General features: G+C 35.0%; 3 protein-coding genes across 3 annotated transcripts; 2 read left to right on the forward strand and 1 right to left on the reverse strand.

Annotated features, from left to right (window-relative positions):
• Positions 1-238: 238 nt before the first annotated feature.
• On the forward strand, positions 239-1,830 carry LOC107484822 (uncharacterized). Its single transcript, XM_016105362.3, has 3 exons — positions 239-593; positions 691-879; positions 1,515-1,830. The coding sequence occupies exons 1-3, from the start codon at positions 363-365 to the stop codon at positions 1,596-1,598; spliced, it is 504 nt and encodes a 167-aa protein (XP_015960848.1). The 5' UTR covers positions 239-362; the 3' UTR covers positions 1,599-1,830.
• A 1,125-nt stretch (positions 1,831-2,955) lies between these two features.
• Positions 2,956-4,569, reverse strand: LOC107484810 (uncharacterized). Its single transcript, XM_016105351.1, has one exon. It carries the CDS (start codon positions 4,567-4,569, stop codon positions 2,956-2,958), a length of 1,614 nt encoding a protein of 537 aa, XP_015960837.1.
• An 8,954-nt stretch (positions 4,570-13,523) lies between these two features.
• Positions 13,524-14,383, forward strand: LOC107484811 (uncharacterized). Its single transcript, XM_016105352.1, has 2 exons — positions 13,524-13,943; positions 14,090-14,383. The coding sequence occupies exons 1-2, from the start codon at positions 13,524-13,526 to the stop codon at positions 14,381-14,383; spliced, it is 714 nt and encodes a 237-aa protein (XP_015960838.1).
• The last annotated feature ends 660 nt before the right edge of the window (positions 14,384-15,043 follow it).

Raw genomic sequence — 15,043 nt, forward strand, 5'->3', positions numbered from 1 at the left:
GAAAAACGAGGAGAAGAACGAAGAACGAAACAAATCTAGAAATAAGGAGAGAAGAACGAGAAGAAGAAGAACATGAAGAAAAACGAAGAAAGGAAACAAATCTTTTAAATTTGGTAGTTATATAGCGCGTGTATTGGACGTAGGATTGCAGCGCGTTTTGAGGATTTATTGGAGCTTTTCTGTTATTCAAATACCCATAACATGATAAACTCAATCCAAGTAAAAACAGGCAAGTTTGTAAGGTGCAAAGTGTAATTTAACTGAGAGAACCAAGGTCGATCTTGTCTTTTTACTTGGAGATGTAAAGAAACGAGCAAGAGGAAGAAATTGGGTGTACGTTGTTGTGATTGAGTAGATGAAGAATGAACGTGATTAGGCAGAGATTGATGCACACGCTTCGGCGCGATGGCCCAACAGAAACACTGAAGAGGAAGGCATTGGAATTGGAGAAGAAGAGGAAGACGAGGAAGCCCAAGTGCAAGGAACAGTTCATCGTCGAAGTCCCCGAAAACTTGTCGTACCTCGACACCGCCACCATGCCCATGGTTGTCGCCGCCGTCGGCATCGTAGTCCTTGCCAAGCTCCTCATGATGGTAACCATATATATGATCCCATTGCACTAATCATGCCTGAATTTGGTTTTGCAGATTACCTGTTTGATAAAATTACTGAGTGAATTTGGCTTGGTAGTATGATGAATCAAGGGCCCAGGAGTTGCTGGAGAGGAAGATCAAGCATGCTCCAGCTGGTCAGGGAAGTGTGAGAATGCTGAGCCGCGAGGAGTGGGACAAGGTTCGAGAACTCCGGCCTAGGACCCCGTTTGAGTCCAAGCTTGCCCGCCCTAATGCCAGAATCAGAACCGGAGAACCCTTGCGTCTTGTATGCAACTTACATTTTTATATAAACTTTTTACTTCTGATTCTGTTATCTTTCAAGTGCATATGAGTTTAATTTGATGCAAGGATAGTGCATTCTGCAAAGAAGTAATGGCCTTGAGAAACTTGTGTATGCTTTTGTAGAATTGATTTTTAAAGTGATTGAGGTAAAATAATAAAAAAAAAAAATCCCCAAATCAATTCTAGAGGCAATGCATGCAAAAATTGATTTTGAGACTTGCAAATCAAATAGCATCAAAATTGACAAAATAAATTCTAAGCCTCCCAATGGATCTCCTATGCATGTTTACTGGTGTGCCATTATATCTTATGTATTCAACCTGTAAAGTATATGCTTGCAAATGATACAAGGGAACCTATTCTAAGAACAAGTAAGTGCAATGAGAGATTGCTATGTCATATATAGTTCCCATGATAAAGCAAGGCTGCCCATTTGGGATTTAGCACTTATTGCCCTAGCTTAGGTTTAGATTATGTGTTAAAGGAATTTTGCCTGTTTTCATCGGAAGCATTTAGTCACTGTTTTGAATTTTAACTCAATGTTATGACTCTGCACTGGATTGTTTGTTTCTTTGGTCAGCGGTTTATGGCTGATTTTTTCTCACATGGTGTGCACAGGAGGACTTGAAGGATTGGACCATTGATGTTTTCATGGATGGTGTTACCAGAGCTGAAGATTGCGGGAAACGCGGTTCTTTATAATTTCTCCTGGGTTATAAGCTTGTCTTCTCTAATTGCCCTTTCTTTTGTTCAATCTCCGTTAGTGTTGCACCAAGTTGATGCTCGAAATTTTATACTGTATTTCATCCCCCTATGCCAAACACATTTTTGATATAAGGAATGGTTTATGTTTCGTTGCAATGGCATAAAATTGTCCCAACTCATAATAACTACTTTGGTTACCTTCCTTTTTACCCAAGGAAATTGCATAGAATTGTTTGGTAAACATGAATTGTCGATTGGAATTTATGTCTCTGTAATTATTTATGTTTTCATATAAATAAGATAGGAAACATTTCAAGTGTCCCGGAGAGCATCTGTGTACCAGGTATTTTAATCGTTGATTTCAATTAATATATATTGTATATATTTTTTATAATTCAGATCAACGGTTAAAATAACTAGTACACCAGTACTCTCAGTGCACTTGAAATGCTTCCAATAAGATATAATTGTTCCACTTCTTTGTATGTACTCAACTACTCATACTATGTTGTGGCTAAGTTACTGGAATATAAAATTGGCCTGAAGTTATAACTGTAAACGTATCTGAGAAAGAATTTTCCAATTGATGATTAATAGAGAAAATGTGTTGTTGTTGTATTGTTTACAGAGAGAACATGCTTATATATATATAAGCTGATAGAGAGGACAGTGACAGAACCAGAAATTTCATAAGAGGGAGGCCAATTAAATATAAAATATAATAAAAAATTAACAAAATATGATTTGTAGCATATATATCAAAAAAGTAATTATATTATATAAAAGTCAATGTTCAACTTCATACTTTAAAATTTTGATATTTTTAAACTTGCTCGACGATGCTTCATGGAACTAAAATCATCAATTATCATCTCTGAAGTGAATTTTGAAGCAATTTCCTTTTCAATATATACAATCATACAATCTGCTAAAAATTTATCTTCTATCTTGTTTCGAAGCTTTGTTTTAATAATCTTCATAACTGAAAAAGCCCGTTCAGTTGTTGCTGTTGTTACAGGAAGAGTCAAAACAAGACAAATTAATCTATCAACTAAAGGATATATATTTGATTTTCCTGTCTCTGTCAATTTTTGATACAATTCAGCAAGAGTAGACAAATTCTGAAAATCTGGAGCTTTAACCACATCAAGTTCATAATGTTGTAACTCATAATCCAATTGAATCTTTTCTTGCTCAGAAAAATCTAAAGAATAGAAATTCTTTGCAAGATTGCATATGTTGCAAACACTGAATAACTTGAAAGCATCTTTAGGATCTAAAGATGTACTCAATATGAGAAACTCGGTTGCTTGCTCACTAAATCTACTATTTAGCTCTTTCAATTGAAAATCTATCACGCTAGTAAAATGTCAACACGATAGTGGTGTTCAACAGTGACAACATCCTTTTTACTACGAGACCGAATTATGTCACTAAAAGAAGCACCCATATCAGGTATCTGAATAGCATGATCATTGCAGAAAGAACTAACTTTCTCCAAAAGTGCTCCCCAACTACTATCTCTTAACTGTTGAATCAATGACTTTGTACTAGAAACCAAATGCATAGCATTCAAAATGTCTTGAGATTTTTGTTGCAATGCTTGACAAAGTTTATCAGTGATTCCCATGATTTTTTTCATCATATGCAAAATGAAAACAAAATCAAATGATAATAAAGATTTAAGAGCATAAGTAGCATCACCACGTTGAGAATATGTAGATCCATTAGTAGCCAAATCTTCCAGAACTGAAGTTGTTGCTCCAAACATATGTAAAAGGCTACAAATTGAGTTGAAGTGAGAGCTCCACCTAGTATCTCCTAATCTTTTTAATGTGCCAATTTGATTTGCTCTCCTTCCTGTTTCAATTTGATTAGTTGCAACTAAATGGGAAATTTCAGTTGCATAAGCATATCGTAATTCATCATTGCGTTTGCAAGAAGAGCACACAACAATGATAATATTACTCAAACTTTGGAAAAAAGCATGAACATCAATAACTTCTTTAGCCGCGGCAACAAGAGCTAGCTGTAATTGATGAGCAAAGCAATGAACATAATATGCATAAGGACATTCTTGAATAATTAAAGCTTGTAACCCTTTCCACTCTCCACGCATATTACTAGCTCCGTCATACCCTTGACCTCGAACATTTTGAATGTTGAGATTGTGATGAGATAATGCAGAACAAATCTCTTGTTTTAGAGTAGCAGAAGTAGTATCTTTGACATGAACAACATCTATTAGCCTTTCTTTGACAAATCCATGCTTATCAACAAATCTAACAACAAGTGCCATTTTTTCTCTTCTAGATTCATCTCTAACTTCATCAACAATCAAACAAAATTTTGCATTACCAATCTCATTGCGAATTTCATTTTGCACCTTTCTAGCAAAAACATGTAGAATTTCCTTTTGAATAGAAGGTAATGTGTATATTGCATTTTGAGGAGCATTATCCAAAACAATTGCATCCACTTCTTTATTGTAAGAAGCTAATAATTTTAATATTTCAAGAAAATTTCCTCGATTCTGAGACTCATGACTCTCGTCATGTCTCCTAAAAGCACAAGCTTGAAACGTTAACCATCTGACAGTATCAATAGAGGCTTTAAGACGCAATCTATTGCTTAAAACTTGTTGTGAGCTTTGCTTAGCCAATACTTTGTCAATGTGACATAATTGATTAAGCAAATCTTTACAAGACTTAACAGCAATATTATGAGGAGAATTAAGAGATTTACCCACATGAGATAAAAATGCACAATCCTTTCCATTATTCACTTTTTTCCAATTGCGAAATCCTCCTGATGTGAATGGACTTGATTTTCTAGAAAATAAATAGCATGGAAGACAAAATGCAGCATCCACTTCTGGCGAATATTCTAGCCAAGAAAAACTCTTAAACCAATGAGCTTTGAAACGACGAGGATGACTTTCTAGACCAGAAAGAGGGTACTCATCCATAATAAGTTGATATGGTCCAAACTTTATGTATGCTCTACGGATTTCATCTTGTTGATTGATAGGATAATTCCAAATTTGCGGACGCTTTCCGGGATCATGTATCAATGTATCAATATTAACTTGATCTATTTCAGTCCTTGTTATTTTGGAAGCAGGGGGTTGAATATCTTGCTCAACAAGTTGTGTCACAGGTTGCTCAATAATATTTTGAACATTACTCAAAGAATCTGAAGCTGAATTTTGTTTATCATATATTCTCTCTTTTCTCTTGAAAAATGAGTGAATTATTTTCATCTTTGACATTTTTAACTTAACTTGAACTCTCTAACAAAAAAAAAAAACAAAAATAATTGCATATATATTATTTTCTTTAAAAAAATATTAAACCTATTGAGCAATAACAAATAATTTTAGAAACACAAATATATAATAACCAAAAATAAAGTTATTGATTTACCTGATTATTTTTTTGTTCCAATTCTCACCCAAAAATAATTCTATTGAGTTTTGCCCTCACTTCAATCTTTGAACACTGTCCATTATAAAAAAAATAAATTAATTATTTTAAATAAATAATATAAATAATACTTGACATTGTTATTAACTTAAAAAAATTGAAATATACCTCTTTGAATCTTTGTTGTGCATTCAATGGTTAATATTTTGCTGTTCACTTCTCTTCAATGATTTTTCTTCATATGTCTTGTTTTGGTATGAAAAGAAAATTAGAATGAGAAGAGTAGAAGACCAAAAGTTTGGAAACCACTAAAAGAGAGAAAAAAGTGGCGCTGATGCCTCTGATGGTTTGAAACAAATATTTGAAAAATGTACTAGTATTACTTTAATTAATAGTATGGGCTTAGGTTAGTATAATAGAACCATTTTTATTAATTATTAGAATGGGCTATTTATTAATAAGAGCAACAATAATTCAAATATCTAATACATAGTGCAGTTTTTAATTATTTTAATTTATAAAATTTTGTAACTTATATTTTTTTAATATTATATATAAAAATAAATTTAATATTATTAATTATTACTATTTACTATTTTTTTTTAAATTTTGGGGGGACCATGGCCACCTTAGGCCCCCCAGATCCGCCACTGTGAGAGGATACTTTCTTACTCAAATAACTTACATAACTAACATAACGGCACTAATTGAATCTTGTCTCAAAAACGTTCAAAAGTTACTTATATAAGAGGTTTCATAAGCACATTTGCAATTTGAGAAGAGGATGGAATGTGTAGGATGTATAGTTGCTTATGATTCACCCTGACCCACAAAATGAAAATCAATTTCGAAATGTTTGGATCTGCTATGCAATATAGTAGTGGATTTTCAGACAGTAGAACAACACAGATTATCATAAAATATGGTAGGGACAACCAAAGATTTGAGGTGCAATTCACAAAGCAACTTCTGGATCCATATTATTTTTGAGTTGGTATTTGCTAAGCAACCATGTTTTGCTTTTATGGAGAATTTGCTTACTGTATGCAGCTTCTTGTTGGACCATGAAATTAGATTTGAGGAAAAAAAAAAAAAAGGGTCAATTATGGATTTCCTATTGTCCCAATTATTAGCTCAATCACTGTTAGAAAAGGCAAGGATTCTACCGTCAATTGTAGAAGAGAAAAGTAAACGCATACACTGCCTTGGTCTAGTGGTTATTTTCTATGCTTTGCAATGAGTACATTTGGCATGCGTGGAGTGTATAAATGGTGTGCACGCGTGGCTCATTAAATGATTGAAGTGTAATTGTGTCCCGCGTGTGAATTTTCAAGTATACTTTTGTCCCTTTTTCTTAGAATAAAACATTTAATATTGTGTGTATAAGTGTGGTGCGAGTAAATTTGTACTTTGTAATACCAATGATTAAAAATAGTCTAATTATTGTCATTAAAAGAGAAAAGTTAATTTCTCAATTTTGTAAGAATATTAAAGATTAATTTATTATTTTACTTTAACAAAAGACTAATTTATTTAATATTCTAAAGGAATTTTGTTTATTTTAATATTGTGAGAAAGGTAAAATAGAAAAAATTACTAAATATCACATTGTATTGTGAAGCAGGGGGAAATTTTCGTAAATTCATAGGTCACTTGTCAATATTTCGGAAAAAAATCTTATTAAATGTATTATAAACTTAATTTATATTAGAATAAATAAGTATTTTATTTTTAATATTGTTGATCAAAAATATTTTCGATACAAATAAGATAAATCAAAACAAGTTGTGTGACCTTTTCGAAAAGGTATAGGTTCGAGATGAAGATTGAAAGTAATCGGCTCTATTTTTTAGGTTTCGATTGAGATGCTAATTGAAAAAAAAGCCAAATCGAGTAAGAGTCTCGATTCGAAGAATTAGGAGGAGTTTTTGAAAGAGTCGTTCGAATATTGTTGGAAGCGGAAAAGTTCATGGCTTTTATCACACGAGAAAAATATTGAAAATATCTACAATCACACAATGGGAACAGTTACCAAGAGTGATTATATTTCAAATTTGTAATTTTTCATTTAATTGTAATTAAGTTAACCGCTATGTAAGATAATCTATAAATACTGTGAAGCATTAGGGAATAGGGGTTGGAACTTTCACTCAAAAAAAAAAACACTCTAAGCATTCTCACATCTCAGCGATTTCCTGAGTTTGCGATCGAGTTATACTTTCTGTATGGTTCCTTCCACTTTCTTTTTCAATTCATCGTTTTTTCTGTAAAAATTTAACATTTCAATTAAGTTTATTCTTCCAGTGTTCTTTATTTCCTGTCTATTTAATTTTTTTGTACTTTGTTTTATTTGATCAGTCTTCCAATTTAATTTAAATCATCGTTATTGCTCTTCCTTTAATTTTCAAGTAAATCTTATCTTTCATAATTTATTTAGTTTTTTACTTAAACTCTAATTTCTGAACTGTATTTATCAATTTTACAAATTTATTTTCTTTTCTTTATCAAAACGTGTCTAATTAAAGACGCTTTGATGCACTTCTAGAAAACTGGTACTCGCACAGAGGAGTTGGTTTCGCTCCCAGACCATTAGAATCGAACCACCATCGATTTGCTAAAAATTGACAAAACAAATTGGCACGCCCGGTGGGACAGTTTTAAATCAAAGTGTGTCAAAATAGTGGTTTTCCACAAATTTCTTGGTGTCATCATTCACATGGATGATGAGTTATCAAATGTGAATGGTGGTTCGTCCACCAATGATAGCATACCAGTATCCATGCAACAAGCCGACATGTCTTTGCGTTCGGAAGGTGCAATCGGAACTGAAAGCATAGTCGTCACGACTATTCAGACTGAAAATGTTGGACACAATACTCATCCACGGGGCCTTGTGCCACCGTATCAACCTCCATTAACCGTTGGTTGGCCCCCTTAGGGTCTTCCTGTTGGTTATACCCCACCTGTGGGTGGATTTAGGCCACCTATCTGCTTTGGGAATACTAATGGAGTGAATAATATGCAAAACCCACAACAACACTCTGAATATTCTCGTGAGTATCATGTGGGCTCCACATCGAATGCTACCAATTCAATGGCAGTATATCGATAACAAGTGAAGGAGAGTCACCATGATTTGGTTAATTTATTGACTCAGCAAATGACTACAATTCTGAATCCTATGATGGCCGATCATGAATCGAGATTCGAGCGTCTTACTCGACAAGTCGAGAGGATTGCTCGAATTGTCGATTATGATAAAGGTGAGAGGCATAATACTCGAGGAACCAATGAGGGGATGGAAAATATTTTTCAAAATGAAAATCATATTCCAAATCAAAAAAATTCTCGCATGGTTCATCGAAATGAGAATGCAGATAATGTTTTACATGGATTACGTGGTGATCATTATCAGGTCACCCAAATTGTAGAAGAAGTTTTAAATCGGGTTGGATTAAATGTTGATTTTATGAATCAACCACATTTTGTGTCTGCTTTTCCCAAGTAGTTCAAATGGCTGAAGTATCAAGAGGGGTAAAAAATCCGAAAATAACTACAAAATTTGCTGGAGAAGTTGGAGAATCGACAACTGAACATGTTGCTTGTTGTTTGGCCTAGATTGAAAACCTAGCTAATGATGAAAATTTGAAAATGAAATTTTTTCCTTCGTCATTGACGAAGAATGCATTTACATGGTTCTCGAATCTTAGACCAAATTCGATTACAACATGGAATCAGTTAGAAACTGCTTTTCATGCTCAGTTTTATTGAGGGAAAATGAACGTAGCAGTTACCGATTTAGTAGCTTTGAAACATGAAGATGGTGAAACCATCGACGACTATTTAATACGCTTCAAAAATGCTAGAAGTAGGTGCTATGTAACATTACCTGAAAATGAAATAGTGAAAATAGCAACCATGGGGCTGGGATTTTATATGCGCAGGAAGTTGCTCAATGTGCATATTCCTGACTTGGCTCACTTGACTGAAAAGTTCGACAGACTGAGCTTATGAAAAAGGAGAAAGAAAAACATAGAATCAAATAGAGGTCGAAGAGTAAATCGTTTACTCGAATAGAGAAGGTTGCTTATGTAACCATGGAAACCTCAGAGGAGGAAATTGATTTTGAAACAGAAGTCGATTTGGCTGAACTTAAGAAAAGACCTCCATATGTTTGTTCTGTATTGAAAAAACTCCCTGGTAGTGAAAAGTCGAATGATTCAAAACTCAAAAGTGGAAAGAAATATAGTTTTGATATCTCGAAGTCTGATCAGATTTCCGATGTGTTGCTTAAAGATAAACAATTGGTTTTACCTGAGGGTAGAACTTTGCTTTCCGTAAAAGATTTGAAAGGAAAGCCTTACTATAAATTTCATCAAGTAACAAGTCATTCGACTAACAGTTGTATCCGTTTCAGGGATTTGATTCAAGAGGCAATTATGGAAGGACGTTGATGGCAAGAAGGAGATGAAGGTTGATGTAGATCCCTTCGAAACTGATGCCAGTTATGTGGAACCTTGCTTTGGAGTGAATATGGTGGGGATGTCTTATGACTTTGATGTGACTCTTGACGATTTCGAGTCACAAATGAGATCTGTGTATCCTCGAATAGGGGATGGTTTGTTGGACTTCTTGGTTCAGCAAAAGATCAAAGACCGAGACGTATCTCTGTGTCCACAGTGTAATGCTGTTTTTGATGCTGATGCAGCAGCAATCTTCGAAAAGGAGAGAATGAAGAAAGAATTGGCTCCCAGGGAGGAACAAGCACGTCAAAGACAGCCAATTCGACGTGTGGAGGGTTCAAGTTCCAAAATCTCTTAACACGATGTGACTACACCTTTAAGCCGATCTCAGGCCATTGGTGTTTAGTGGATTAGAAATTGTCAATAGTTTCAAAGGCGTGATCATTTGTATCGACGCAACCCTCAATGGGGACACCGAGCACCGTCTCAGAATCAGTATGCCGCTTATTGAGGGCGAGCTAGAGGATACCCAAGAGGAAGAGGTGGAAGAAGAAGTTTCAATCAGAATAAGAAACTTCAAATTGATGCAGGAAAAGAAGCAAGCAAGGGGGCGACTCCTTCTGTGCATTCCCGAATTATCTTTCCTTCTGATGGGGAGACTTATCCCAAGGAGATTCCATCACCAGCAAAAATGAAAAAAGAAAAGGCAGTTGCTCAATCCTATGGGATAGATAAACATAAGGACGCTGATGTCGATGAGGAATACTTCGACGAAGGTGATGATGACATGGTAGGGACGATTTTGATAATTCCTACTGAGTATCTTGGAGAGTGCGAAGGTAATCCGGAGGAAGATTATGATCAGGAGGATGAAGAGGCTTTCTCTTTTATTCACATAGAAGATGAGCCAGGGTTTTTTCCTTGCCCTACTGAGAGACAAATGTCTCATTTGCGTCCCCTTCACATTGTTGCTGTTGTGAATGGATTCAAAATAAACAAAGTATTGATTGATGGTGGGGTAGCGATAAGTCTCTTGCCTGAGAGGATGCTAGGGAGAATAGGGAAGCATGTTGAAGAGCTGGTCCCTACAAACATCGCTGTGACTGACTTTAGTAGTAATTCTACACCAGCAAAAGGTATGGTCACTTTGACTGTGAAGGTGGGGTCTTCGGAGAGACATTCTGTGTTTGTGGTAGTGCCATCGAAGGCCAGTTGTAACGCATTTCTTGGGAGAGATTGGATCCATGGAGTAGGTGCTGTGCCATCTACAGTGCATCAGAGCGTGCTTCTATGGACTAAAGAAGGCAAGCCTGAAATCGTCAAAGCAGATTCGAGTCTCTATGTCGAACAGATGCATGTCGATTTTAGGATATATAATCGTAAATTGAAGCCTTTAAATGTTGATCGATCTCTGAATTCTTATAATTGTGAAGGGTGCTATTTGACTTCAGAAGGACTTTCGGTAAAGTTGCGCTATCCAAATATACCCTTCGAGCCGACGGGTTAGGATTGTTCTTCTTGAAGACCTCAAAGGGCTAAACCATGGACCGGAATGAGGAAGTTTCGGATTACCTGGTAACTCTGTATGATTATTTAAATAATTTCCAAGTTTTAGAAAATAAAGATGATTCTTCTGATGAAGTTGAATCAGATAGGATTAGTAAATCTCCTAGTTGTAGTATATTTAATTCGACACCCTTAGTCGAACTTAATTATAATTTCCCTATTTCTTGTAATGATACTAATGACATGAGTCAGACTGCCGATTTAATAGCAGAGGCTCATTGTGTAGAAAATAAAAGTAGTGTTGATTTCATCAAAGATCAAGTTTCTTCTATTTCTAATGATTCTATCGACTTTACTTTTGATTGTATTTATGATTTGGAGCCTTTGGAATTTGAAAAATATTCAATCGAAGATGATCATTATAAGGGATTCGAATCACAAGATCCCTTGGAAGAAATCAATTTGGGGACTCATGATGACGTTCGAATTACATATATTTGTAAAGATCTTGTTGATCCTTTTCGAATTGAGCTTCTTAAGTTGTTACATGAGTTTAAAGATTGTTTCTCATGGGATTACCATGAGATGCCTGGGCTCGATCGTTCATTAGTAGAACATCGATTAGCATTGAAACTCAATGCTCGACCTGTGAAACAAACCCCACGACGTTTTGCTCCTAAAATCAATGTGAAAATCAAAGAAGAAATAGAACGTTTGATCAAAGCAAGATTTATTCGAATCGCTCGATATGTGGAGTGGGTATCGAATATTGTTCCAGTAATGAAGAAAAATGAGAAATTAAGGGTATGTATTGATTTTCGTAATTTAAATAACGCTACCCCAAAGGATGAATATTTCATGCCAATTGCAGATATGTTAACCGATTCTGCAGCAGGAAATCAAATCCTTAGTTTCATGGATGGTTATTCTGGGTATAACCAGATCTTTATTGCAGAAGATGATGTGGCTAAAACTGCCTTCCGTTGTCCTGGAGCGTTGGGTATGTATGAGTGGGTGGTTATGCCTTTTGGTTTGAAAAATGCTGGAGCAACTTATCAACGGGCGATGAACGCCATTTTCCATGAGTTTATTGGAAAATTTATGGAGGCGTATATTGATGACATGATGGTCAAATCGACTTCTGTCAGTCAACACATAGATCACTTAAAAAAAGTATTTCTGACTATGAGAAAGAAAAGGATTGAAAACGAATCCCTTAAAATGTGCTTTTGGGGTATCGGTTGGAAATTTCTTAGGTTTTGTTGTTCATAAAAAGGGGATAGCTATCGATAACAATAAAGCAGATGCAATATTAGCTTTGTCTGCACCCAAATCGAAAAAAAGAAGTACAATCATTTTTGGGGAAGATAAATTACCTTCGAAGGTTTATTTCGAATCTTTCAAATCGAACAAGGGTGTTTGCGCCTTTAATAAAATTAAAGAATGGTTCAAAATTCGAATGGACCACAGAGCATCAGTTAGCGTTCGATTCGATTAAAACGTATTTATCTAAAGCCCCAATTATGGCTAATGTTCGTCCATTTGAACCTTTAAAATTGTACACTGCTGCATCTGAAGATACTATAGGGTGTATGTTAGCCCAAGATGGTGAAGATGGACAAGAAAGGGCAGTATACTATCTTAGTCGAGTCTTAACTGATATCGAGATGAGGTATTCCCCGATCGAAAAATTATATTTGTCACTATATCATACTTGTATGAAATTAAAATGTTATATGGTGGTTAAATCAGAAGAAGTGATAGCACAGACAGATGTTATCAAGTATATGCTTAGTTTCCCTATGCTAAGGGGGCATTTGGGGAAATGGATGTTAGCATTAACAGAGTTTGATTTGCAGTATGTCCCATCCAAGACTGTTAAAGGTCAGGTCATTGCAGATTTTCTTGTGGATAATTCGAAAGATCTGAATGACCAGGGGACAAATATAGTTGACATAGAGGTCAACTATTAGAAATTGTATTTCGATGGATCTAAGCACAAAGATGGTGCAGGAGTTGGAATCCTCATTATTTCACCAGAGGATATTCCATCAGAATTTTTGTTCGAATTAAAGTATCCTTGCTCTAATAATGTTGCTGAATATGAGGCTTTAATTTTAGGTCTCGAAATTTTAATCGACAAAGGAGCTTGAGAAGTTCAAATTCTAGAGAATTCACAGTTGGTTTTAAAGAAGTTGTCAAAAGTGTTTAAATGTAATAATGAGAATTTACAGAAATATTTAGTAACTGCTTGGGAGTTGTTAACGTCTTTTCAAAAGGTATTTTTGGTACATATCCCTAGAATTCATAATGAAATTGCCAATGAGTTGGCTCAAATTGCTTCAAGGTATCGAATTGGCCCAGAAACTATTAAGAAGTTATCTAGTATACATCAAATTTTAGTACCAGCAAATGAAAGAGAAGTGTTGTGTATGAATGAATGGGAAGACTTTGATTGGAGAAAGACTATTGATCAGTATTTGAAAAATTCCAATACCACAGTCGATAGGAAAATAAAATTATGAGCAATGAATTTTGTTTTATTGGCTGATGAGTTATATAAAAAAGGGATTGATGGAAGTTTGATGAGATGTTTGAGTCGAGAAGATCAGAGTATTGCTTTGGGTGAAGTTCATAATGGAATTTGTGGTGCTCATCAGGCAGGGAAGCAAATGAAATGGGTGTTATGTCGTATTCATGTATACTGGCCATCTATGATAAAAGATTGTATTGATTATGTAAAGGGATGTCAAGAATGTCAGAAACATGGCTCGATACAACAAATTCCAGCAGCTGAATTACATTCGATAATAAAGCCATGGCCATTTAGAGGTTGGGCTTTGGATCTAATTGGGTTGATTCACCCTCCTTCATCGAAACAACACAATTTTATTTTGGTGGCTATTGATTATTTCACAAAATGGGTTGAGGCTATTCCGTTAATAGAAGTTAGTCAAAATGAGATAATTGACTTTATCGAGGAAAATATTATCCATCGATTTGGAATTCCTCAGACTTTAAGTACTGACTAGCGAATTATTTTGCGGTCTCGAGAAATATTAATATGGTTACTTTGACTCCCTATTATGCACAGGCTACTGGGCAAGTAGAGACCGCGAATAAGATATTGATAGGCTTAATTAAAAAGCATATCGGGAATAGGCCTCAAACATGGCATGAAACTTTAAGTCAAGTATTATGGGCTTATCGAAATTCACCAAGGGGTTCGACAGGAACTTCACCTTATAAATTGGTGTATGGCCATGATGCAGTGCTACCATTAGAAATTAATTTGAATACTTTAAGGGTATCAAAACAGAATAACTTGCCAGTCGATGATTATTGGAATGCAGTGTTTGATGAATTAAATGATTTAGATTCGGAGTGAATCTTAGCGTTGGAAAATATAATCCGACAGAAAGAAAATATTGCTCGAAGTTATAATCGTCGAATTAAAGAAAAGTCTTTCAGGGTAGGTGATTTGGTTTTGAAAGTTATTTTACCTATGGAAAAGAAATCAAGATTTTTAGGTAAGTGGTCCCATAGTTGGAAAGGTCCTTTCCAAATAATAGGGACATTTTCGGGAAATGCTTATCAAATTAAATATATCGAGTCGGGAAAAATGATTAACTCGATCAATGGGAAATACCTAAAATCTTTCTATTGTTGGCAAACTTAAAAGTTCAATATATATTAAAGATTAGAAAGGATAGAAAGTGCTACAAAATAAAGTTAGAAACGAAAAAGAATTCAAGGTGTCAATAGCTTTGCCAAATCGGAGCGCAGCTTTGTTCTTTTGTTTTCCAGGAGTGTGATGAGCGGATAATTTATACGCTTTTTGGCATTGTTTTTATATAGTTTTTAGTAAGTTTAAGCTACTTTTAGGGATGTTTTCATTAAGTTTTTATGTTAAATTCACATTTCTGGACTTTACTATGAGTTTGTGTGTTTTTCTGTGATTTCAGGTAAATTCTGACTGAAATTGAGGGATTTGAGCTAAACTCTGAAAAAGGCTGACAAAAGGACTGCTGATGCTGTTGGATTCTGA

The sequence above is a fragment of the Arachis duranensis genome, chromosome 4, assembly GCF_000817695.3.
Source record: "Arachis duranensis cultivar V14167 chromosome 4, aradu.V14167.gnm2.J7QH, whole genome shotgun sequence".
Lineage (NCBI taxonomy): Eukaryota > Viridiplantae > Streptophyta > Magnoliopsida > Fabales > Fabaceae > Arachis > Arachis duranensis.